This window comes from Apiospora phragmitis (genome assembly GCF_038363925.1).
Source record: "Apiospora phragmitis strain CBS 135458 chromosome Unknown utg000016l:1.0-887042.0:1.0-888152.0, whole genome shotgun sequence".
Lineage (NCBI taxonomy): Eukaryota > Fungi > Ascomycota > Sordariomycetes > Amphisphaeriales > Apiosporaceae > Apiospora > Apiospora phragmitis.
This window is the reverse complement of record NW_027117416.1, coordinates 656,212-678,199: the sequence shown is the minus strand read 5'-3', so window position 1 is coordinate 678,199 and position 21,988 is coordinate 656,212. Positions and strand designations below refer to the sequence as shown.

General features: G+C 51.6%; 7 protein-coding genes across 7 annotated transcripts; 4 read left to right on the top strand and 3 right to left on the bottom strand.

Moving 5' to 3' along the window:
* Positions 1 to 679: 679 nt before the first annotated feature.
* On the bottom strand, positions 680 to 2,173 carry PG994_015356 (uncharacterized protein; the record flags this gene model as incomplete). The annotated part of the gene is made up of 4 exons (XM_066866763.1): positions 680 to 1,344; positions 1,517 to 2,018; positions 2,068 to 2,095; positions 2,148 to 2,173. The coding sequence occupies 4 exons, from the start codon at positions 2,171 to 2,173 to the stop codon at positions 680 to 682; spliced, it is 1,221 nt and encodes a 406-aa protein (XP_066707677.1).
* A 1,379-nt stretch (positions 2,174 to 3,552) lies between these two features.
* PG994_015355 (uncharacterized protein) lies at positions 3,553 to 4,860 on the top strand (the record flags this gene model as incomplete). The annotated part of the gene is made up of 5 exons (XM_066866762.1): positions 3,553 to 3,852; positions 3,901 to 4,224; positions 4,276 to 4,362; positions 4,419 to 4,595; positions 4,648 to 4,860. The coding sequence occupies 5 exons, from the start codon at positions 3,553 to 3,555 to the stop codon at positions 4,858 to 4,860; spliced, it is 1,101 nt and encodes a 366-aa protein (XP_066707676.1).
* A 517-nt stretch (positions 4,861 to 5,377) lies between these two features.
* PG994_015354 (uncharacterized protein) lies at positions 5,378 to 5,691 on the top strand (the record flags this gene model as incomplete). Its single annotated transcript, XM_066866761.1, has 3 exons — positions 5,378 to 5,395; positions 5,442 to 5,548; positions 5,598 to 5,691. 3 exons carry the CDS (start codon positions 5,378 to 5,380, stop codon positions 5,689 to 5,691), a joined length of 219 nt encoding a protein of 72 aa, XP_066707675.1.
* Positions 5,692 to 7,534: 1,843 nt separating this feature from the next.
* On the top strand, positions 7,535 to 9,425 carry PG994_015353 (uncharacterized protein; the record flags this gene model as incomplete). Its single annotated transcript, XM_066866760.1, has 2 exons — positions 7,535 to 7,634; positions 7,693 to 9,425. The coding sequence occupies 2 exons, from the start codon at positions 7,535 to 7,537 to the stop codon at positions 9,423 to 9,425; spliced, it is 1,833 nt and encodes a 610-aa protein (XP_066707674.1).
* A 3,092-nt stretch (positions 9,426 to 12,517) lies between these two features.
* Positions 12,518 to 13,045, bottom strand: PG994_015352 (uncharacterized protein; the record flags this gene model as incomplete). Its single annotated transcript, XM_066866759.1, has 1 exon — positions 12,518 to 13,045. One exon carries the CDS (start codon positions 13,043 to 13,045, stop codon positions 12,518 to 12,520), a length of 528 nt encoding a protein of 175 aa, XP_066707673.1.
* A 39-nt stretch (positions 13,046 to 13,084) lies between these two features.
* On the bottom strand, positions 13,085 to 13,583 carry PG994_015351 (ino80 chromatin remodeling complex; the record flags this gene model as incomplete). The annotated part of the gene is made up of 2 exons (XM_066866758.1): positions 13,085 to 13,352; positions 13,477 to 13,583. 2 exons carry the CDS (start codon positions 13,581 to 13,583, stop codon positions 13,085 to 13,087), a joined length of 375 nt encoding a protein of 124 aa, XP_066707672.1.
* A 1,555-nt stretch (positions 13,584 to 15,138) lies between these two features.
* On the top strand, positions 15,139 to 18,379 carry PG994_015350 (peptidase M16 inactive domain-containing protein; the record flags this gene model as incomplete). The annotated part of the gene is made up of 4 exons (XM_066866757.1): positions 15,139 to 15,408; positions 15,469 to 16,314; positions 16,376 to 18,011; positions 18,072 to 18,379. 4 exons carry the CDS (start codon positions 15,139 to 15,141, stop codon positions 18,377 to 18,379), a joined length of 3,060 nt encoding a protein of 1,019 aa, XP_066707671.1.
* Between the last annotated feature and the right edge of the window lie 3,609 nt (positions 18,380 to 21,988).

The window sequence follows — 21,988 nt, the reverse complement described above, 5'->3', positions numbered from 1 at the left end:
CGGATAATGCTGACCATTATCTTGTACAGAAAACCCAACGATCATGGACGGTTGCGAGGTTTCCCAAAGCTTGCTTGTTGGACCAAGCGCCTCGGAAGCCGAAGAAGATACAGGATGTGCTGCTGGAGAAAGCACGAAGGGAGGGCCATCAGGCACATCTAAAAGGCAGCTTTCTAGGATGAGTTGAAGTTACAAAAACATTGCCAGACTCATGATCGAGTTGTATGTAGTGGTTTCGACAAAGAATCTAGGCTATCGTTTTCTCAATGAAAACATGTCCACCGAAGCAAAGCTGTGTGTATTTTACAGGTTGTTTAGGTGTTTGATTTGCCATTGATTGTGCAGACTTTACCCTTCCGTTTCAAGCGGGAAGAACGATACCATATAGAAGATTAGACTATTCTCTGTCTTCCTCATCCGAGCGCCTTGAGGGAGAATAATTAAAGTGGGTCGGTGTTGAGATGCGAATTCTGTCCCCTTCTCCCACATATCACACTGAATACGTTGGTTCTCACCCGATCCGCCCCAACCTATGATAACAATCCAGATGCAAAGCGCCTTAATCGGTGGTGCTATTGCTCCGGACTGATGTTCGACAAGCATTCCAGTCCAGCATGACGGCTCTGGATATAACTTCTTTGTTTGGGGAATCTTCTGATGTCAGCTCTACTACCCAGTGCTAGAAGAACTGGAGACGTACTAGTTCTTTCTTCATAGCTTCATCAAATTTCTGAGAGAGGTGCTGCGGAAATTCCAGCTCCTTGGCTTTGAAGCTTGATTTGGGGTGTTCCCTGAGACTTAGTTCTTTACCTCCTCTGATTATAGCATCGAGAGCCAGCGGCGCTCGAGACAGTTTGGCAAAGTCGAGGTTCTTTGTCTCAGCAACCAGGTTCTCGATGTATTCAGCAATACGAGGGAAGTGATGGCGATGATCCGAGCGAATGTAATCTGGATCCCACTCGACTAGATCAGAGTAGTTATCGTCACCATGGCCATCGTTGCTTGCTCGTAGGTGTGTTGTTGCAGTCATCGTACTGAGAATTGCAGGGTCTTTGGCAAGACTGCCACCGTCGGCCGCATGTTTGGGTGTAGTCTCCAGCCATTTGGTACGCCAAGTATCCCAAGTTGAAGAATCGTCCAGCCCAATGGTAGGTTCGCGTCCATTCCTCCTGCGCTTCCTCTTCCGGTCGCATGGAATAGTGACAGGCTCGAGTTGAATAAAGACATGCTCGAATGCGTACTTTTTCACTTCAACATAGAGGAATCTCAGTAGAACCTTGGCAACGTCAGTGAAGCTCTCGGCTGCGTCACGAATGCCTCGTTTTTCTAAGGCTTCGACGACCTCTACTGGTGTGTCCAGTAGCGGCCAGGATTTCCACCTACGAGCCGATTAGGTACAAAGTGCGGGCCGAATGGAAAGAAAATACTTGCTTGGCTATTGGCAAATCTTGGTAGGACACTCCCAGCACTACGCCAAGGGTTTTGAGGTCGGCTATGACGCGGCAGCAACGTTTACCGTAGGTAGCAAACTTCTTGTAATCAAATTCGTCGGGGAAAATTGAGGCCATTTTCGGATCATCGTAGTTGCATATGGAGTGGAACATCCATACGCCTATCATTTGGAACCTTTTCTGTATTGAAGCGATTTCTTTTTGTTGCTCTGGCAGTTCAGGCGCCTTTTCTTGATCTCCCAAGAGGAAGGAGGGCACCGAGAAGGAATGTGAAGTTGGCGGATTCGGCACTGGACGAAAGAACTGTGCTGGATCTGCACACCATACTGGGATAAGCTCCGAAATGTGAGCGGGTTCGATAGAAGATGTTTTTGTCACAAGGACGTTTAGTTCCTTGGGGATACGCGTGGTGCCAGGCTGGATGGCAGGCTGGGTGTCACACAGCGTGATTCGATCGGTAAGCTTGTTATGCTCACGGATAGGCCGAGTGGCCTGTGTGGACTCTTCAAGGTTGGTCAGCACGTTCTGTAGACAGCTACTCAAGGTTTGGAGAATTTCAATCCAATCCTGCAAATTCATTAATTTCTGTAGACAGCCTTAGAATGCAATGGCTCACCTCCCGGCGCAATAATTCGCTTTTCTCACTGCAAGCATCGTAAACAATACACGATTGAGCTAGCAGATCGCGAAGCTTACGAAGCGTTACTGTTGACATTTCGCATTTGTTCGTTGTATTGTCGACTCTCAATGATGTCGAATTTGGAACACGCGTTTATCCAATAATAAGTATATTCCAAGTGGAGCATATCTCTCTGCACAGCCACAGGATCTGACAAACTCTTGTATATGTGGCACCGGTCCTTTCAATCTATTTACAAGTTTTGAACTTCAATCTTTGAGAACATCCTCAACACCTTACCACGCAAACATAAGATAGCTGGTGCGCCATTTACCAATCTAGTTCAAGTAGCCCAATTACGTTCTTTCGGAATTTCTCTATTAAACTTCCACTAGCAACACTCCCCACTCGCAGCTTCAAGCCAGCTGCTCTACCAGCTCTCATCGTCGAAGTTGCCCCGTTTCCAATTTACCCATTGCTAGGTGCGTCGACCTCTCAACTCTGTCACCCGCTCAAAGCGTCGGGATCTGGTCGGTCCCCGGAAATCGACTTACGTGGAAGCTTATTCTTGGGATTCAGAACTATAGGATACTCATTCGGAGCTTACTTAATCCCTGAGGAAGTGGGGTAGACTAAGACCGCTATACCTGTTTGGGCGATTATCCTCAGATTCTTGGTCAAATCTGAGGATAACCACCCAAAGGGCGTGAGGGGCCGCTAAGGCAAGATCCCTTGGTTCCAGCCAATAAACACTTGTTTCAATGCATTCAAACATGACATCTTAGGATAAGACTTGTACCCGTGTCAGCGGAAATTTGGCAGTGTTGACTGGATCAGGTTGCCATAGAGCATTGCAAGGCGCTGTCATGATCACACAATGATTTCTCCAATGGTGTCTCTAATAGCTAATCAGTAGGACCTTATCCGTCTGATGAGATATTACCGGCTCACCCACCCATTCACTCATGCAACTCTTCCCCTTGACCAAACCCTCATCAACAACTAACATCATTCGCAAGTGGAGACAAGCTCGGGAGAATAGCTCAAATGGGAAAGGGAGAGCATAATGGCGGTCGGATAATCATTCGGGACCCCTGTACATGGGACATGAACTTGGAACACCCTCAGGACGACAGTGGCAAACCCTCTCCTTGTGATATCTGGGTACTTTCGTGTTGCGCCAACTTTGGCTTGCAGGGTTAGGAACGAACCATGCCGCCGCCTGTCTTCGCGTCTGCCTCTATCACACTCGACTAGTGATATCTGTAGGGGTGGTTTTATCTCCACACTTCCTCCTTCCCCCCTGGTACTTCTGACCATGCATGCTGTCCTCGTCCCGGATGGCCCGCGGTGGTCTGGTGCCACTATGGCGAGGGGCAGACATGATCTTCTATTGCTCTTGTTCATATATTACATCCGCAGGTCTCTTCTGGTTGCCTCGTTCGCCCGTGCAATGTGACAGTCTCCTCTGTTTGTCTTACAATGGCGTCCACTGATGAGTGGGAAGTGTCGCTACTTGTATCCGAGATTGTCATGGCTTTCACCCTTCTTTCTGCTGTCTTCACTTTTCTGTCCGTTGCCTGTGCTTTCCTTGTCACGGAAGTGGCGGTCCCTCGAGGGATGGCAGTCTTTGCTGCATATCCCAAAACCTTCAATTCCTTATGTTTTATCGAAGCACTGGCTACTTGTGTAGCCAGCATTGTTCTGTTTATCTTTGGGCTCAACCGACAAGCCTACTGGCTGGTGTTTTTGCCGACGATATGGCAAAGTCTCGCTTTTGCGGTGCGTTGCCTAGTACCTATAACAACGGATGCTTGCTAACTTTTGTAGCGGAGTATATGTCTCCGTATGATGCACGCTCCCTTGGGTTGGCTTCTTATACCCGCCGCTTGTGTCATTGACATGGCTACTGCGGGCTTCTTCGTTGGAGCTGTCGTGTGTGCATATCAATCCTCCGAAACCAGTGCTAAGGTCTTGACTCTAATACCCTCAATCCTGAGTGGGATATGCGTCGCTATATGGACCAGCTACTACATTCTCCAAATTAACAAGATGCCACCAGAGACCAAATCAAAGAGCAGGGGATTACGAAACTTGTTTATTGTGATCACTGTCCAGCAAGCCTGCTCGGTCTTGTCATTTGCATCCTTTCGGGTGAGCTGGCAACCGCTCCTTGGAGTAAGATGACATTCCCCCGTGGTCTAGATCAAGTCTAATCTTCCAGATCATCGTCTTGCCGCATCTCCCCCTCGCGGTTTTACAAGTGCTGGCGTTCCCCCACAGGGTGAAGCTGTGGGTGCGGAAATCGTGTACTGAGATGCGGGCGCGACTACGAGATCCTGATTTAGCAAATGGCGCAGGCCTCCAACACATCTCGAGTGACACTAGTGGGCGGTATTTCCCCCGAAGGAGCCGACGGTTCGGAGAGAACAGCATTTGGCAACGATGTTCCTGAAACAACCGCCAAGGATATCCATATTGGCATCATAGATTGTCATAAACTGCGAGAGTTCTTTCCGAAGCAGGTAAGTTGCTCACTCGCGTTAGTTCGACATAAACATATCTAACAATTCACAGCCACACATCGCCGCGCTGGGCTACAAATTCATGATCACATTTGTCGACCAAGTGGAGGCTAAAGGACAGGATATCCTCGTTCGTTGGAAAGACGGTGGCCCCGTAGCATCCTTAAACAAGGAAACGGGGAGTTCACAAATCACTGTGGGTGGCCAGGTCCAGAATACTGTGGATTATGTTCAGAGTGTCTTATGTTCAGTGTGCCTTATGTAAGCGTGTTGCAATCGCCAAAAGACCAAAAGGCACTTTCTTGTATATAGATTTCTGTTCTCATAGCACGGTTGTAATCGGGGAAGCTGTCTCGCGAATTAAGTCCCACGATCGGGAGTTGTATTGCATAGACGACCCACCCAAAATCGAGACCCCTGGCGACCCACCGTTCCCCGGTCGTGCATGCCCCCACACAGTTCCCTCACGGATCTGGCAGGTACCTGACCACTTAGGGGCCGAGTGTGTCGATGCACCCCACGCTACGTCCCGAGTGTGTGTGGGGTGCCACTAGCGCCGATTTTCAACGTCCTTCCTTGGCGCACCAACCCAGGGGACGATCGCGATGTCCGGCCGCTCCCAGGAGAGCTGAGCCGTGCCCCTTGGTTCCGTTCTCCTTGCTGCGTGGCTACTTATACGGGCCGATCGCCTTTCAGGTAACCACAGCCTCTTCCCATGCAGCACCCTTTGGCTGCCTGACTCTCACATCTCGCGTATCAGATCGATCTCGTCCCTGCCCGTCATGTGCGACTACACCCAGGTAGGACGGAAGCCTTGCTAGGTGATCTGGACCTGATCGTTTCCAGGTCGAGTACTCATGCGGCCATTTCCGCTTTCGCGTGCAACGTTGGTGCGCCCATTACGAGCGCACTCACCGCGTGTGCCCACCCAACATCACCACCGGAGAGCTGAGGTGAGTGGCTGACTTGCGCTACTACAGTGCGACGCTGACCACGACACAGGGGTGATGAGCTGTGCACAGACTGTCGGCCTCACAAGCCAGCGCCTTGGGAGCATATGATTCGGCGAACGGTGCGCGCGGGACAGTACGTCTAGTGGAGGCCTTATACGTAGTGTCACATACTATTGCCGTTGTGGGCTGTCTACAGCTTGCCTGAATTGATTGTCCCTCCACGCTACTTCCCATGGTACCTCCCGGCTGATCCCTATTTGACCCGTACTGAGTCGAGACGTGATGCGAGAACGCTAAGGAGGATCTAGCCGACCTGGCGTTGGACCTAAATGGAGCTACTTTCCGCTTCCTGCCCTCGAAACCTCCCTGTACATAGATTTGCGAGTAATATCTAGAGGGTCCGCTTCCTGGAAAGGAAGCTCATCACGAACCCCAGCGCCGCACCGCTAACCCCTTCCCATTTCTTTCAAACCGTACTATTCAATGTTGGCATCCTCGAACCACTCGTCTTCTGAGCCAGTCTCTTGTCTCCGACACGAGCTTACCGTTACAAGAGCTGCGTAACATGGATGTTCATCTAAAACCAGCATCCCCTCGCCCTCGTCGCCGCTCGGCCCGGCCCCACAGCCATCAGCCGGTATCCTAGACGAATCCAGTCGCTTCAGTGAGCTTCTAAATGCTGAGCTCGAATCTACAGAACGTTCGCTTGCTATATGCTACAGGCTGAAAGATCCAAAGGACTTGACCATCAAACAGCCTGGTCAAGTTAGGCAGATGAACTTACCAGAACGTCCTACCTATGTGCCGCGGCGGTTATGTCGGATATAGGGAGTCCTGGTTGATCGCCTAGGGTTATTACATAAGCTCAGCTCGGTCAAGGTGTATAGAGATATCGTCTAGTCGTATGCTACAATATCAAAGGTGGCCGCGCTTCGAACGTCTTGAGTCCAACGCTGATATCCGCGGCCACGAGATGGGCGGTCACGGGCAAGCTCCACACCAACGGTAATACACCTGTCTGTTCATTCTCGGAAGCGCGTTGAGTGAATTCTAGCGTCCTTTATACGAGGCAACGTGCGCACTGCGGCATCTCAGCACTCTTATCATAAGCTATGCCATAATTCCGGGAGGTGTGGAGCTTGCAGGTAGGAAAGTATGCCGTCGGCCATTTGTGGCAAGGATTTAGCCAACACGGCTCGACTGCAGTAGCCACTTGGGAGCACCTACTTGGGAGCACCTTAAGTGATCGCGACTAAAACCGACAGGTCATGCAGCTTCCTTTGGCTGTTCCTCTGCATTGACGTATAGGATCCCATCCGGTGCCATGGGTGTGGAGCTAAGTGGCATGATAGGCTCCCTTACACGGAGGGTATACCATGGCAGGGGCTTATTGCAGTAGAAAATGCCCCTCCCAACGCCTCAGGCTTGCATGGGCATCATATGATGGCACTGTAGAGCACCGATCTGATCCTATTTCCAGTCGGACGTAGCTATCACTGAAAGAAGCGCGCAGACGGCCCTGGCGATTGCGAAAGCGTACCGGCTTTCGTCTTCCGGCGCAACCCCTGTCGACGCTCCTAGACTTGCATGCACGATACCACCTAGGAAGTGACCCAAATACCTCAGGTCACTGCAACTTCACACGGTAAACGCCCACTTAGGGGCACCCTTGTCCTGCGAACCCTTCCTTTCCTTCCGATCTCCCTCACATCATGGATGCCCGAACCATCGTTCCCAGACTCCTAGCAAAACGTACGTCAGTATCGACAGGACCTGCGCGTCTCGCCATGGCACTATACCTGCACTAGACTGCCCACATTTCCACACATTGGACGCACCGTTCTACACCTTTGACGCTCTACAACTCTTTGGCTCTTAACATTCCATTGGCCAATTGATATTTACTTGCCGGGACTATTTGCGACCTTCCCGCTGCACTTATACTTCACCCACGAATTCTTTCGCTGGGAAGCATCCAGCGTCATCATGCCTGGTAGACCTGAAGGATTGGTCCTGACCGTCGACCCTAACGTCGTCCACAAGGTCGACACTGCTAATGCTCAGAACCTCTTCAACATGTGGACAGGTACGTTGGCCCACTCAGGACTGTTACAACCCAGCTTGGCACTAATACCCCTCGGTAGTTTTTTCTAGATGCGCCGACTCCGTTGAGCAAGACCGGAGGTTAGAAAACCTCGGCTGGAGACTCTGGAACCGCGAGACCTTTTGCTGCGACGCCACTGAGAGCAACCTTCGACAGGCAACATCCACCCCCATCGCCACCACAGCACCCAAGGACATCCCGGAATTGCGGATACCAGAAGTTCCTCAATTGTCCGGCAGCGTGGACTCTATTACTGAATACGAAGAGGCCATTGAGTTCAGCTCCGAATCTGAGCCCATGGAGATTTCCCGACCCAGAATTCTTCGACAAGACTCGAGCGCAAGCAACCGCAGTCGCGGCCGCGAGCGCCACATCACATCTGACCACTTGGAGAAGATGGTTGTCTCTATTATCCAAGATAAGGAACCCAACCTGGCACCTCTAGCTGAGATGTCCTCGCCGTCCCTCGAGCCTGAGTCGGACGACTCGCAGACAGCCTATTCATCCCCGGACGTTCAACAGACACCCGACACACCAACAACACCCGCCACTGAGCCCATGTGCCATTCATCTGTGGAAGCACAATCCGTCATGTCTGCTTCAGTATCATCGTCAGGCGTTACTTCCAGCACTAGCGAGCGTACCTCGAGCCGCACCACTGTCGTCCGTGGCTTCTCTCCTTCTCAAGTCTCCATCCCCACCCTGCAGCTTCGCAGTCAGGATTCGATGAAGCAACTCGCCCTCAACGCGATCCCCGAACCCCAAGCTGCCCCAGCCTACCGCCCGGTTCAGCTTAAGAAGCAACCCGCCAAGTTTGCCCTTGGTGGCTCTTCGGGTGACGAGTCATCTCCGCAAAGCCTGATGCAACATAAGTCGCTTGCTCCTCAAGGGAAGGCTAAGATGTTCCAGCTTGGCGCATCATCTGGGTCTGCCGAGGACCCAAGCCCATACTTGAAGAGCGCTATGCACTCTGCTCGGCCCAACTCTCTTCTGAATGCCCAGAAGAAGCAAACCTCGTTTAGCAACCAGGTTAGCATGCGCACGATTCAAACACAAGATAGCGATGAGCAGTCGGATAGCTACATTGACGAGAGTGCTATCGACGATGACGAGGATGATTCGGAGTGGGAGGACTCCATTGAGGAGGCCGGCAAGGAGAGCATGGATGACCCCGTCACTTTCAAGCGCGTCCCGTCCAAACCCAACCTGACCTCTCATCGATCGAACCTCAGCTTAATGTTTGCTGGAGGCCAGGAGCAGCGCCCCCGTGGTGGCTTGGGTGCCGCCATTGCTTCGCAATCGACTTCGGCTCTGCAACGGGCGCGCACTATGCAGAACATTCCCACAGTGAAGGCTACTTCGCCGAATGATTCCGATGATAGCGGCCTTGAGATGGGTGGCATGCGCCGGACCCCGTTGAGGCCTATTAAGGAGATTCCTCGCAGCACGGCCCAGCCTATCGTGACCAGTGCCACTGCCAGCCAACGCCAGTCGGCACTTTCGCCGCGAACTACGAGACGCAACATGCTACACCACGAGCTGACAGAGTCGCTCCGCCGACAGCTGCTCTGGGAGCGTCAGCAAAAGACCTCCACGGCGAACGCTGTGCTCAAGAGGCGGCACACTTCCCACGATGTGGCCAACCTCAAGCAATATCCTGAGAAGGTTTACATGAACAAGACCGAGGAGACCCAGGAGGAGCCCAACGCCACAAGTTGGAACCAATACCTGGAGCGTGATGCCGTTGGTGGCTACCACGCCCAGGGATGGTGAGCGTTCTACACGCAGCCAGACTTGAGGGTTTTGTATTCACTGCATTGCGAGGCGGGCGGTTCCGAATGGGGTTGAATCATAACAGACGGCGTTTGTCGGCGCGGGTACATCGTTGCATGTCCGTAATTAATTACGCAAGAAACCATATATCCCTGGCGACAATAGAGAAAGTAATGGCTTCGCTTTACCGCGACGTACTTACAATGTCTGCCACGAATGGGAGACGTGAATTCCAAAAGCACTTCATTTTTTTGTTCCACGTACTCGTAAATCACCTCACCTGCCTGCATTCGGAGATGCGTGGTTCATTTAGTGATAGTCTTGATGGATGCAGAGCATACGCCCTCCCTTATGGCGTCCATTGCTTAGAGCCGCTGGTGAAACAAAGAGACCACCACATCCTTCCATTTTACCTCGCAGCTTCCACAATGGAAGCCGTTGGGAACAGTACATACAAGCCACGGTAAATCTGATAGGTCCATTTCAAGGGAAATGTGACAAGTAAAGATGATCCAAGAATGTCCATAAGCTATATGCAAGCTGCTGCAGGTATATGAGGGACCATGGTCGTTCCATGTAGCCAGAAAGAGAAAACGAGGTACTACGTACAGCTGTAGCCCATGAGCAAGATACGCGAGCTTCCCAGCTGAAAACCCTGGCAGATTGCCGTTCCGCCGCCGAAACAGTGAGGAACATGAACCAATAGTGACGCCTAGGATCTTCGGTACAGTGGACAAAGGGGTCACATATTTCAGCGCTGTAAGACTGGCCACCAATGTCCAGCTTCTCTACCGCTTGTAGCTCTTCCAACCTCTAAAACCAGACAAATGTGATGGAGATGGCATTTATGGCTTTTCTTTTTCTTCTGTGTTTCGTTTTACCACAATATATAAAGGCCATACCCTCTCTATATATTGCAAACCGGATGCTAGAAGGCAAGTTCTAGACTTGAAAGTTAATTGAACTACGGCATAATCCTCGAGCATTCTGAGAATTCTTTTTATCTTATCTCTTTTAACGAAATCTTTCAATGAAATTCCGTCATATCAGACCCGCACTTATACAGCCCCCTAGAGGCGAGCAGCGTAGGCAAAAAAGTCGTAAACTTGTCAACAAAGCCTGTGAACGCTGTCGCGAACGAAAGACTAAGGTGAATAAATGCATTACAATCGTCATACCATATTGTGGCACGAACTGAGTTACGCCTAGTGTTCTGGAAACCGACCAACGTGTAACAATTGCCGATCAAAGATACTAAAGTGCGTATACAACGATGATAAGGAAGAGAAAGAAAAGAATCTGGAAACACTGAAGACATTCACGGAAAAACTGAGGAATCTACCTCAAAAAGAGGCTGAACGACTCCTGCACGCATGGCGAAGTAGCGACGGCAAGATTGAATCGCTCTCAGAGATACTTCACGCTCAGACAGAACCAGAGTGCGTTCCTGTATCTGTTTCTGGACCTCAGGCTTTGGCTTCGCGTAAACAAACAGCCTGCTTCGTGGACGCTTTCTTCAGTAGCAGCGACCAACTAGTCAACGTTTTCAGCAAGGAAAGAATTGAAAAACATATCCACCAATGCTATGACGAAGATAGCTGGAAGCAAACGGCTGACGCTTGCTGCTTGTTGGCCGTAGCTGCTGTTGGCTCCCAGTACCGACACGAGGTTGTCGACAAACAACTGCAGCCCCAAAGGAAATTCTACGATCTCGCCCGAGATCATTTCGAATCGGTCCGAGACATCCAGCCCTCAGACGGCATCAAAGTCTTCGCGATGCTATGTTTGTATAACATGACGAGTAACCCATATGAGGCTGCTAGATATGCTGGTAAGCTAACATTTTCCCAGGGGATGGCCCAATTTACTTAACTAACTGCATGCTACGTTTTGAACACCCCCAGAGAAAGGCCTTGAATTATACAGGAAGCATACAACAGCACTAGCCCATGAAAGCCCCGAGATGGCTGAGCTTCGCAGGCCTTGGCGTGCATTAGTATTTATGTCGAGGTAATGAGCAGCAGGTTTAGCATTGGGATTACCTGCTGACAAAAAGTAGTTGGTTATATACCTGGCTTAGCGATAAAAGGGGAACAGCACTGTGGAAGTGGCTGAGCGACACAGAGCCTAGGCAGCTCGAAAATAATCTATCGACAAATTTAGAAGACAGTAAGTTGCGCTCTTAGATGGTAAATTAACTAATGTGAACACCTCACAGGAGTGCAGAATAAAATGGCCACGGTTTCCTTGCTTAATGCACGAGCACGGCACACACTACGAGCATCCAAGGAGCTCTCAGCACACTCTTTGCAAACGATCCAAGATGAGCTGATTGCTTGGTATGATTCGCTACCTTTGGAGGTGAGGTTTGACACCATGTTCAAACACGATGTGAGCACTAGGCTTTCTATATGGCGTACTTACCTGCTTTATCTCGGTGGTATGATGTTATGCTACCGCCAAATAGCTGCCCGGACCACTCAAGGCTCTCCAGAGCAAGAGACTTTATTACTCAAGTTTAAACAAGATGCTGTGACTGCAGCAGAGGCTTCTGCCAGAACACTCCGTCTCCAACTGGATAACGGAGAAGTGCCCGAGCGCTGTTGGCTAAGCAGGTATAAGACCCCTCTTTATCAGTGATACAATTGGCGCTAATTATAGATTATTGAAGCACTCATGCCTCCATGTCATGCTCTATCCTATTGCACCATCGTATTCAGGAACTTTCCCACGGAAACGATGTCGGGGTAAAACAGAGAATGGGTGCCACGGATTGCATCAGAGTGCTCAAGTCATGCAGTGAGCTCGACCCGCTAGCGGCCCAAGCATACACCCAACTGTTGTCGGCCTCGCGCATCCTTGACATATTACGAACGAAAAGAAACCTGATGTCTTTTTCAGCGGCGGAGGCGCTGATACGATCAATCAGTGCTGCTATGCTCAGTATGCTGGAGGTTCCCAATCCGCCTGCCTCAAATTATCTTCGCGATTTGATTGATCTTCTCGGCTCGGCATACGACGCGTAAGTCAAAACATGACTTGCAGAGAACAGGCAAAGCGAAAGAACCCATAGACCGCGTTTGCCACAGGCACTAGCATTCGGAGTCCGAGTCGTCATCTGCCAGACCCAGCAAAGTCTTATCCACGTCGTCGAGTTCTTCATCGTCGTCATCGTCCTTACCGCCATCGCCCTCCTCGGCGCCACTAGCTAGGCCGAGAAGTTCCTTATCCATGTCGTCAAGATCCTCGGCATCTTCCATAGTGACATCGAAATTGGCCGTGCCATTCGTGCGCGACTTTCCTCCTTTCTCGCCGAATTCTGCCCTCTCGCTGCCTTCGGGGTAGTCTCCGTTCATGTCCGGCGTGGAGCCGTTGTGCGCGCGCTGCACCCGGAAGGGGCGCACGGCACCCCGGGTGGAGTACTCGGGGGCCTCCCAGCGCGAAAGACGCCGTCCTGAGCGCTGGAAAGCCGAAACGTGGGCCACGAACTCCTCACCAAAGTCATCCGTCTCCGATGTCAGCTGGCAAAGACTTCCGAACCCCCGGCCACGGGAGGGTATGGATTTGTCCAGAGCATATCTGAACTCTTCCTCATCGTTATCAACAAAAGGATCCTGCATGGTATCGAGGCGGTGTATTGCGCGAATGATAGCACCCTCCTACCGCCGCGATTTACGGGCCTTGTGTTGGGCCTTCCGTAGTCCTCGGTCTAGGATGTACTCGACACGCTTGTTCCGATTGTGCTCCACGGCAAGCTGGTGGGCAGTAGGCAGCCGGGGCTTGCGGGGCACTACACTGTCGAGTGCTCCAGATCCAGGCCCGGCGGGAGAGGAAGCTTCGAAAATCTGGTAATTAAGAGATCCCACTCCTCGCCTGCTGGCGCCGGCCAGACGAGCGAGGGCCCTGGGGAGCGGAGCCGATCTCGTACTATCAAGGTCGGATTCGTGATTTGGGTCTGATCCGTGGTAGTATCGCGGCAGAAGTCCCATCATCGCCAAGCAGCTTGCCTCTTGCTACAGCAAGTTTGCTTGGTTGGTGATCTTGGGCATACTGAGCATCGGCGGCGATGATATTGGCTCGATGGGCTTGTTTCTCGCGGCCAAAGTCGATCTCTGTTTGAGGGTCAATGTTCTCCTGGTCTTCCTCTTCAGGTGCCATGGGATGCAACTTAGGGACCCCTTGGTTTAATAGATCTGAGTCGTAAATCACACCAGCACCAAAGGGGTTCTCGTCACATCCATCTTTCTATAAAATCCGATTCCAGGTAGAACTGTTGAATAGGCTTTCGTACGTACGTACTGGTTCCGGGTTTAATCGGGGTTATATTGCTGTATTCATGTTGTTCATGTCTATCTTCTCTGCTAGCTGCGAGGGGCATCGTATGCCCCTCTTAATGAAACAGAAAGGGGTTCGTGCGTGCAGGCACGTGGCACCCCTTTTGGAGTATTATAGAAAACCTTAGTTCCTGCTGTTCCAACAAGAACCATATGAGCCACAGGAAAGCGTTAGCACGAGATGTACTAATAAATGTATTCTTCATAACTAGGTCGCGGAACTGGCCATTATTCGGGAAGTGCAGTTCGGCAATGTGTAGTGCCTATTAATAAATGAGAAAGATCAAGTTAACCGGGTTCGTTCGCGGAAGACTAAGATCTTTAAAGTTATGGAGATTGCGAGGCTCGAGTCGGTCTTCAGCAGCGCCCTTCAGGATTTTTTTCAGGCGAGGGGAATCTTGCAGCTGTTTGGATGCCGTGACGTCTTGATAGGCTTGGAGAGAGGGGATGGCATGGTAGGTACGAAACTGGGCTTGCATCTCAGGGGAGACTAGTCGCAGATAGAGGTTAGTATAAGAAGTCGACGGTATGGGACAAGTAGAATACAAAAGGCGGTAAGCAACTTATAGTTCAATATGGTATTCACACGATCAACGTTGACCAACAGACAGACCATAGCGTTACTCTTCGCAGCCTCCCGATCACTACGCAGGTAGTCGTAAAGGAATTTGGTCGTCTTGCTGCTCCTAGCAATTGTGTCGATGTACAAGTCGGCAAAAGTCTGCTTCTCGGTCAAGGGAAATTTTCCTTGGATACCTTTCTTGGGTGGCTGTAAAATCAGGCCCAACAGTCAGCAGCCAGCCAAAGTAGAAGGACTAAAAGCTGATGGAGGGTTCGGTTTCGAGGCCCCTGAAAGCCAACTCAGGGCAAGGGTAGATCACAGGACATGTACCCTCGCCTACTTGCATATAGTGAGCGAATCGGGGACACTTCCAGACTTGATACAGGGGCATTGGGCTCTGCGCTATTTACCACCCGTGGGTCAGGGGCCTGCAAGGCCTTAGCGAGGTTGCTGGATCCATGGGCCCAGACCGGTGTGCTACCTGTACGCCCTGGGAATCACATTCCTAACCCTACTTGGGTGGAGAGGGGGCGGTCGCATGAACATAACTTGCCTAGGAAGCGTTGTTCTTTTCGCAATAAAGGTAGTCAACGTATACATACGACCTTTACACTCCTGCCAGCACATGTACCTCCTTATTTGATTGCAGGCCGCAGTCATTATCATTCTTCTCCCATCTTTCAGCTTGGAGAACCCATCCACATCAACATCGTGCGACGAGCTATCACAACCATCCCTCTCACCTCTTCCTACCTTCCTATTTCCCGCTAAATCACCCAGGCAATCACTTGTGCATTGACCTCCTCGGCCCAGCATCATGGCGCCCTCTATACCTTCCCAGGAGGCGGTTGTGCATGATGTTCCGATCCGGAACAAAAGCGAACAACCTGTAGACCGGATTACGGACCACCTGGAGACGCCATCACTCGATGATCGCAGTTACCGCGTTGTTCGTCTGGCTAACCAGTTGGAATGCCTCTTGGTTCACGACCCGGAGACGGACAAGGCAAGCGCAGCCTTGGATGTGAATGCGGGCAATTTCAGCGATGAGGCGGATATGCCGGGCATGGCTCACGCCGTGGAACACGTAAGTATTTCTGTTTGGTCGAGATGTCGTCATTAAAGGTTGCTGACTGACGCTGCTTAGCTCTTGTTCATGGGGACGAAGAAGTACCCTGTGGAGAATGCATACAACCAGTATCTCTCGGCGCATTCAGGCCATTCAAATGCCTATACTGGTGCAACGTCCACAAACTACTTCTTCGAGGTAGGCGCAAAGCCTAGTGAGGGCGAGGAAGCATCCGAGTCTCCCTTGTATGGCGCTCTGGACCGATTCGCACAATTCTTCATTGAGCCGCTGTTCCTCTCATCGACTCTGGACCGTGAGCTGCAAGCGGTTGACTCGGAGAACAAGAAGAACTTACAGAGCGATCAATGGCGGTTGCATCAGCTCGAGAAGAGCTTGTCAAACCCGAAGCACCCCTACTGCCACTTCTCCACAGGAAACTTTGACGTCCTCAAGACTGAGCCTGAAGCACGCGGTATCGACGTGCGCGCCAAGTTCATGGAATTCCATGGAAAGCATTACTCGGCAAACAGAATGAAGCTATGTGTGCTCGGCCGTGAACCTCTTGATGTTCTGGAGCGCTGGTCAGCAGAGCTTTTCTCAGCTGTGCCTAACAAGAATCTGCCCCAAAACCGGTGGGAAGAGGAGGTACCTTTTGCGAAAGACCAGCTGAAGTGGCAATGTTTTGCGAAGCCAGTTATGGACTCGAGAGAGCTCAACCTCTTCTTCCCCTTCATGGACGAGGAGAAGCTTTATGAATCACAGCCAAGCCGGTACATCAGTCACTTGATTGGACACGAGGGACCTGGTAGCGTTTTCTCCTACATCAAATCGAAAGGCTGGGCCAATTCGTTGAGCGCTGGTGTGTATGCGATCTGCCCTGGCACTCCTGGTGTGTTTGACTGCCAGGTTAGACTCACCAAAGATGTAAGTGCCCCTCTCCCCTGACATTATTGGTTAAACTCATAGGCTGACTCCGGAAATACAGGGCTTGATGAATTACAAGGAAATCGTCAAGGTCTTCTTTCAGTACGTTGCTCTGCTTCGAGAAACGCCACCGCAGGAATGGATTTTCGAGGAGCAGAAGGGTATGGCCGACGTGGACTTCAAGTTCAAGCAGAAAACACCTGCCAGCCGTTTTACGAGCAAGATTGCCGCCGTCATGCAGAAGCCATTGCCGAGAGAGTGGCTGCTTAGTGGGCAGAGCCGACTCCGGAAGTTTGACGCGGATCTCATTACAAAGGGACTGGACTGTCTTCGTCCGGACAACTTCAGAATGACTCTGGTCTCCAGAGACTACCCTGGTGATTGGGACCAGAAGGAGAAGTGGTACGGAACCGAGTACAAGGCCGAGAAGATCCCTGAAGAGTTTCTTGCGGAGATAGCAAAGGCCGCCGATGCTGATGCCAAAACGCGTCTGCCTCAACTGCATCTGCCGCACAAGAACCAATTTATCCCAACTAAGCTGGAAGTCGAGAAGAAGGAAGTCAAGGAACCATCCTTGGTGCCGCGCTTACTGCGAAACGACAACGTAGCCAGAACATGGTTCAAGAAAGACGACACTTTCTGGGTGCCGAAGGCGAACCTCGTGGTTAGCTGCAAGAACCCCATTATCTTTGCCACCGCAGAGAACTCGGTCAAGGCGAAACTGTACACCGACCTCGTACGGGATGCCCTGGAGGAGTATTCCTATGACGCAGACCTGGCAGGCTTGCAATACAACGTTACTCTGGACTCTCGGGGCATGTTTGTTGAGGTGTCAGGCTACAACGACAAACTCCCAGTCCTTCTGGAGCAAGTTCTGATCACCATGCGCGACCTGGAGATCCGCGATGAGCGCTTTGACATTGTCAAAGAGCGTCTGTCGCGTGGTTACAAGAACTGGGAGCTTCAGCAACCATTCACCCAGATCGGTGATTACATTTCATGGCTCACATCTGAGCACGACTACGTTGTTGACCAACTCGAGGCGGAGCTGCCCGGTATTACGGTTGAAGCGACCAGGGCCTTCCACAAACAACTCATCTCCCAAATACATATCGAAGCCTACGTACACGGCAACTTGTATAAGGAGGACGCCCTGAAGCTGACCACGATGATTGAGAACACACTGAAGCCCCGAGTACTACCCAAGGACCAGCTCCCAATCCTGCGATCCCTGTTATTCCCCGCCGGTGCCAACTATCTTTACAAGAAGCCACTCAAGGATTCTGCAAACATCAATCACTGCATTGAATACTACCTCCACATCGGCAGTAAGGGTGACCGCATGGTGCGAGCGAAGACGCAGCTGCTTGACCAGATGATCCACGAACCTGCCTTCGACCAGCTGCGCACCAAGGAGCAGCTTGGCTATGTTGTTTTCAGTGGCCTGCGAGGCTGCTCAACAACATATGGCTTCCGGTTTATCATCCAGAGCGAGAGAACTTCCGAGTACTTGGAGTCACGTATCGATTCCTTCCTGAACGCCCAAGCTACCGCTTTGAACGACATGAGCGATTCCGAGTTTGAAAGCCACAAGAGAGCCGTGGTAGTCAAACGTCTTGAGAAGGTGAAGAATCTCGACCAGGAGACCGGACGACACTGGGCCCAAATCGCCAACGAATACTATGACTTTGAAGCTGGTATGTCTCCCATTCCCCGATACCGAGAATATTGACTTGATAACTAATACCCCTGATTAGCGCAAGAAGATGCCACTCATGTGAAGCAGCTTACGAAGTCTGACATGATCGACTTCTACTCATGCCATATCCTACCGTCCTCGCCTACTAGGGCCAAGTTGGTGGTGTATCTGGAGGCCCAGGGCACAAGTACCAAGACCCAAGAGGCGGCCTCTTCCGAGAAGGAATCAGAGGTTGTACCCAACAATGGGACTGTTCCCTACTTGATCGAAGACGTCAGAGAGTACAAGTCTCGACTGGTTGCCAGCTCCGGAGCCCGTCCGATACGAGAGCTTGTCGAGTTCGAGGATTTTGATGCCAAACTGTGAGCTCCATGTCGAGGGAATGCACATGGTTAGCTACCAATGGGCGTTCGTAGCGGTCCCATGCGGCATACAGCAGACGTGCTGCTAGGAAACGATAGTTAATTCTGGTTGGCAATGGATGCTATAAACAATGCTCTTGGTGTGCGTCTCCCGTTCGCGACTCTCTTCTGATGGTGGCAGGCGCTCTACCACCGACTCCGTCCACCCAATTCGTTCCACAGGTTATAGGTTGCATTCGAATGAAGCTCTGTGATGCCAATGAACTAGATCTATGTTACTGAGGCGAGTGACATAGATGTGAAAAGAGAAGTCGGGTAGCCTGTTGGAATTCCCTGGAGCAGTGAGCACCCCAGGAGGCCGGCAGTAGTGGGCCTGGGACCTATTCCAGGCATCAGTCCACCAGCCATAGTGGTGCGATAGGCATGGGCGATGTCCTGTCTGCGGAAGTAAGAGACGCAGTTCCGAGCTGAACCCCCTGTAAATCCCGAATTAGGTATTGCGCCCTCGTATTTCCCACTAAGTCCTGTAAGAACAGCAATATCTTCGCTTGCTACCTGCAGCTATGGCACCAGGCCTGGGGCTCGCTAACAGGCCCATGCGCCGCGACTACTGCCTCGACGTCACCTTGACCTGTGCCAGATTCGCTTGAACTGCCGTGACCCAGGAATTGACAGATGCATCGGACGAATCGGAAACAACCCATCGAGCCGAGGGGACACGATACTGTATCAGTAAATGCATGCAATATACGGGCCTAATGACGATGGCCTACCGCCACCGCTTTCGTCCCTGACTGCCCGATCACACGCCACCTGTCAGTCCGCATCGCTTCTTATTTGCTATCACGAACCTTAGACTGCTTCTCCTACTATTACCCTCCTAGATCTAGCCCGTCACGGTCCGGACTACTTACTCCAAGAGCCGCCATGCTCTGCCACGGCGCTTTACACACGGCAGATACCTCTTAGTACATCAAGCCACGCTTTATCAACGGTCGCATCGCGCCAAATACAGGAAGCCATCGCGTCACTGCACTAACCTATCATACGCACCCACTTGCCCACTTTGGCATGCGCTTCGTGGTGTAAGCACCGGACATGCCCTAGATAAACTTTTTAGATGACTGGTTCACATCCAGGGAAGACCTGCTCAACAGCAGAGCTATATAAAGCCGTGGGGCACTACGAGACGCTTCTTGCCACTTGTTCTTGATACCTCATCCTCTCTCCTCTACATAGCAGCTGCTGCTCATTTCCAACGACGAACGCCATGGCCGTCGCGAACAACTGCGCCCACTCTTTTAAGATGATTAAATCCGACAGCACACTGATCCAATGGACCTGTAACCTGTGCCATGCAGGTCCCTCTTGGTGGATTTTCGAGTGCCGGTACTGCAAGGTCCATGCATGTCGTGCCTGCATCCACAACGTCTAGTCGACGGGTGGTGGCTCTGGTGCGTGAAGCAATCTGTGACGACGCTCTACGGATGGCTGACCACGGCTCAGGCTCTGCGTCCCATGTAATCAAGGGGGCTGAAAGTGAACGGCGTGTGGGGAGGTTTGGGCTCATACGTGGCAGAATTGAGCGCGGCAGGTGGCGAGCCGATGCGCCGGGCCTTGTCTCGTGTGTGTGTAGCTCATATTGAATCTACCATAATGCGGGCTTTCCTTGCTCGTCAACACCGCGCTTCTATCGCGAGATGAATATGTTCCCGCACTGTCCATACTGTATCATGTTGTCCCTCGCACTCGTAGTGCTCCTGGTCTCGATGCCGACGTAGCTACATTGCGAGAGAGTTACTCGTACCGAGGCCGGCAGACTTTGGTAAGAATTAAAATAGTTGGTGGTACGTCTTTTGGAGTTCCATATGTCAGGCAAAAGATCCCATGCACGCGAAGGAAGCCCTTGCCTGACACCCTCGCCCACTTCGTCGCGGCTCGGGTTGCCCGTGCATGTCGGACTCCGGTGGCATGTCCCCTGCCGCTCTCTCTCTCCCGCCTATCCATTTGCACTGTCCCTTGCGCCTTTATGAGCTGCGGACGATGTCAACAAAGATGCAGGATACTCCACATTTCCTGTACCCAAAAGTTTCACCGCCAGGTCTAATCCCAGCTCGATTCGGAGCTGTAAAAGGAGCTGGTGCCGCGACATGTGCCACGTGGTTGTCAAATGCGGCAAACGGATGTGCCTCTCCATCGTGCTCCGCCTCCTCAACACCGTCGTCGCCCCCGATACCGAATGAGTTGACTCGGACTTACAGGCAGGGGAGGTGCGGGTACCTGGCCTTTTGAACTCTGGCCCAGGCACTACGGCCTCCAGGATAAACAAAGGTGCCAGGCTCTGTTGCTTCGCTTGAAGCGCCAGCACATAAGGGGGCCATGTCAATGATTCCCGACGAAACCCCCGGGATAACACCCCTGCCGGCTCCGTCGTGGTGCAGGCTGGGCATGTTTTCCTCGTGACTTGCAGGAGAGGGTAAGTTTTGACAGAGTTTCCCCTCACGCCTATTTCCATACCCTTTTTCACACTTTGTTGGTTCTTCCTGGGCTTCGGGTGACGCCGCCGTTTAGAAAGGAAGCCCCCACCCACTGTACCTACGAGCTTCGCTGCAGGGTTGAAGCACAACAAGACCAGGACCTGTAGGGAACCGGCATTGCCCCCAGTGGCGTGGATAATTGACCGCTCGTCGCTAGTCGTGGATAACCGCCCTCCCGTCTTTCGACTCCATATCCGCTTTGAGAAGGACTCCTGACGAGTAACATGCCCGTAATTTCAATTTTGCAAATGCATAGTCCCCAAGCATACGTGGTTATTCCAAGCACCCGTGGCTTCTTAATGTGCTTCGCTTCACCATGTTACTCTCCGATCCGAACACCACACAACTTAACTTAAACATATTGCCTGATGAGGTGCGAGTACATGGCTATTTCAGTCCTGGCCCATACGCTGGAGCCTTCCGTGAAAATAAACGTATCAGGTAGTGACGTTTCGCTTGAAGCTCCGGTGCTTAAGGGGCATATGTCGAAGACGCTCGATGGAATTGCATTATGATCCAGGGCTTTCCCGTGGTCTCCAGGAGCGGGCAGAGCTTGGCGGTATGCTTCCTCCCGCCCTCCTGCATGCCTGTTTGTAATGCCTTCTATGTTCTCGTGGGCTTCGGGCGTAGTTACCAAAGGGAGTGGGCCCCCGTTCCAGGTGTCCGGTAGCTTTGCCGCTGGGTCGAATGAAAGCCAGACAAGGGCCTTTAGGGATGTACCAGCTCCCCCAGTGGCATAGACAATTGATCGCTCGTCATTTATCGCATCAATATTCCCCCTGATGATCCTTGGGGTTCATAATGCGGGATATCCGTCCCAAGGCTGGATCAAAACAGGGGGGTTCCAGTTCCCTGGCCACATGAGAACGCGGTTGTATTCTTTCTCTGCCATCTCATTTTCCATGGCAATTTGGATGTTTGAGCTTGTCGAAGCTGCCGGAAGCTCTAAACATTTTGCAATCATCTTTTTGCCAGTCCGTATGCGAAGTCGCTGCGAACATGGCGCTGTTAGGGAAGGGTCGTCTACCAAATCAAGGAACGTCCCACAACAATAAAAGTAAGAGCGAAGATGTGTT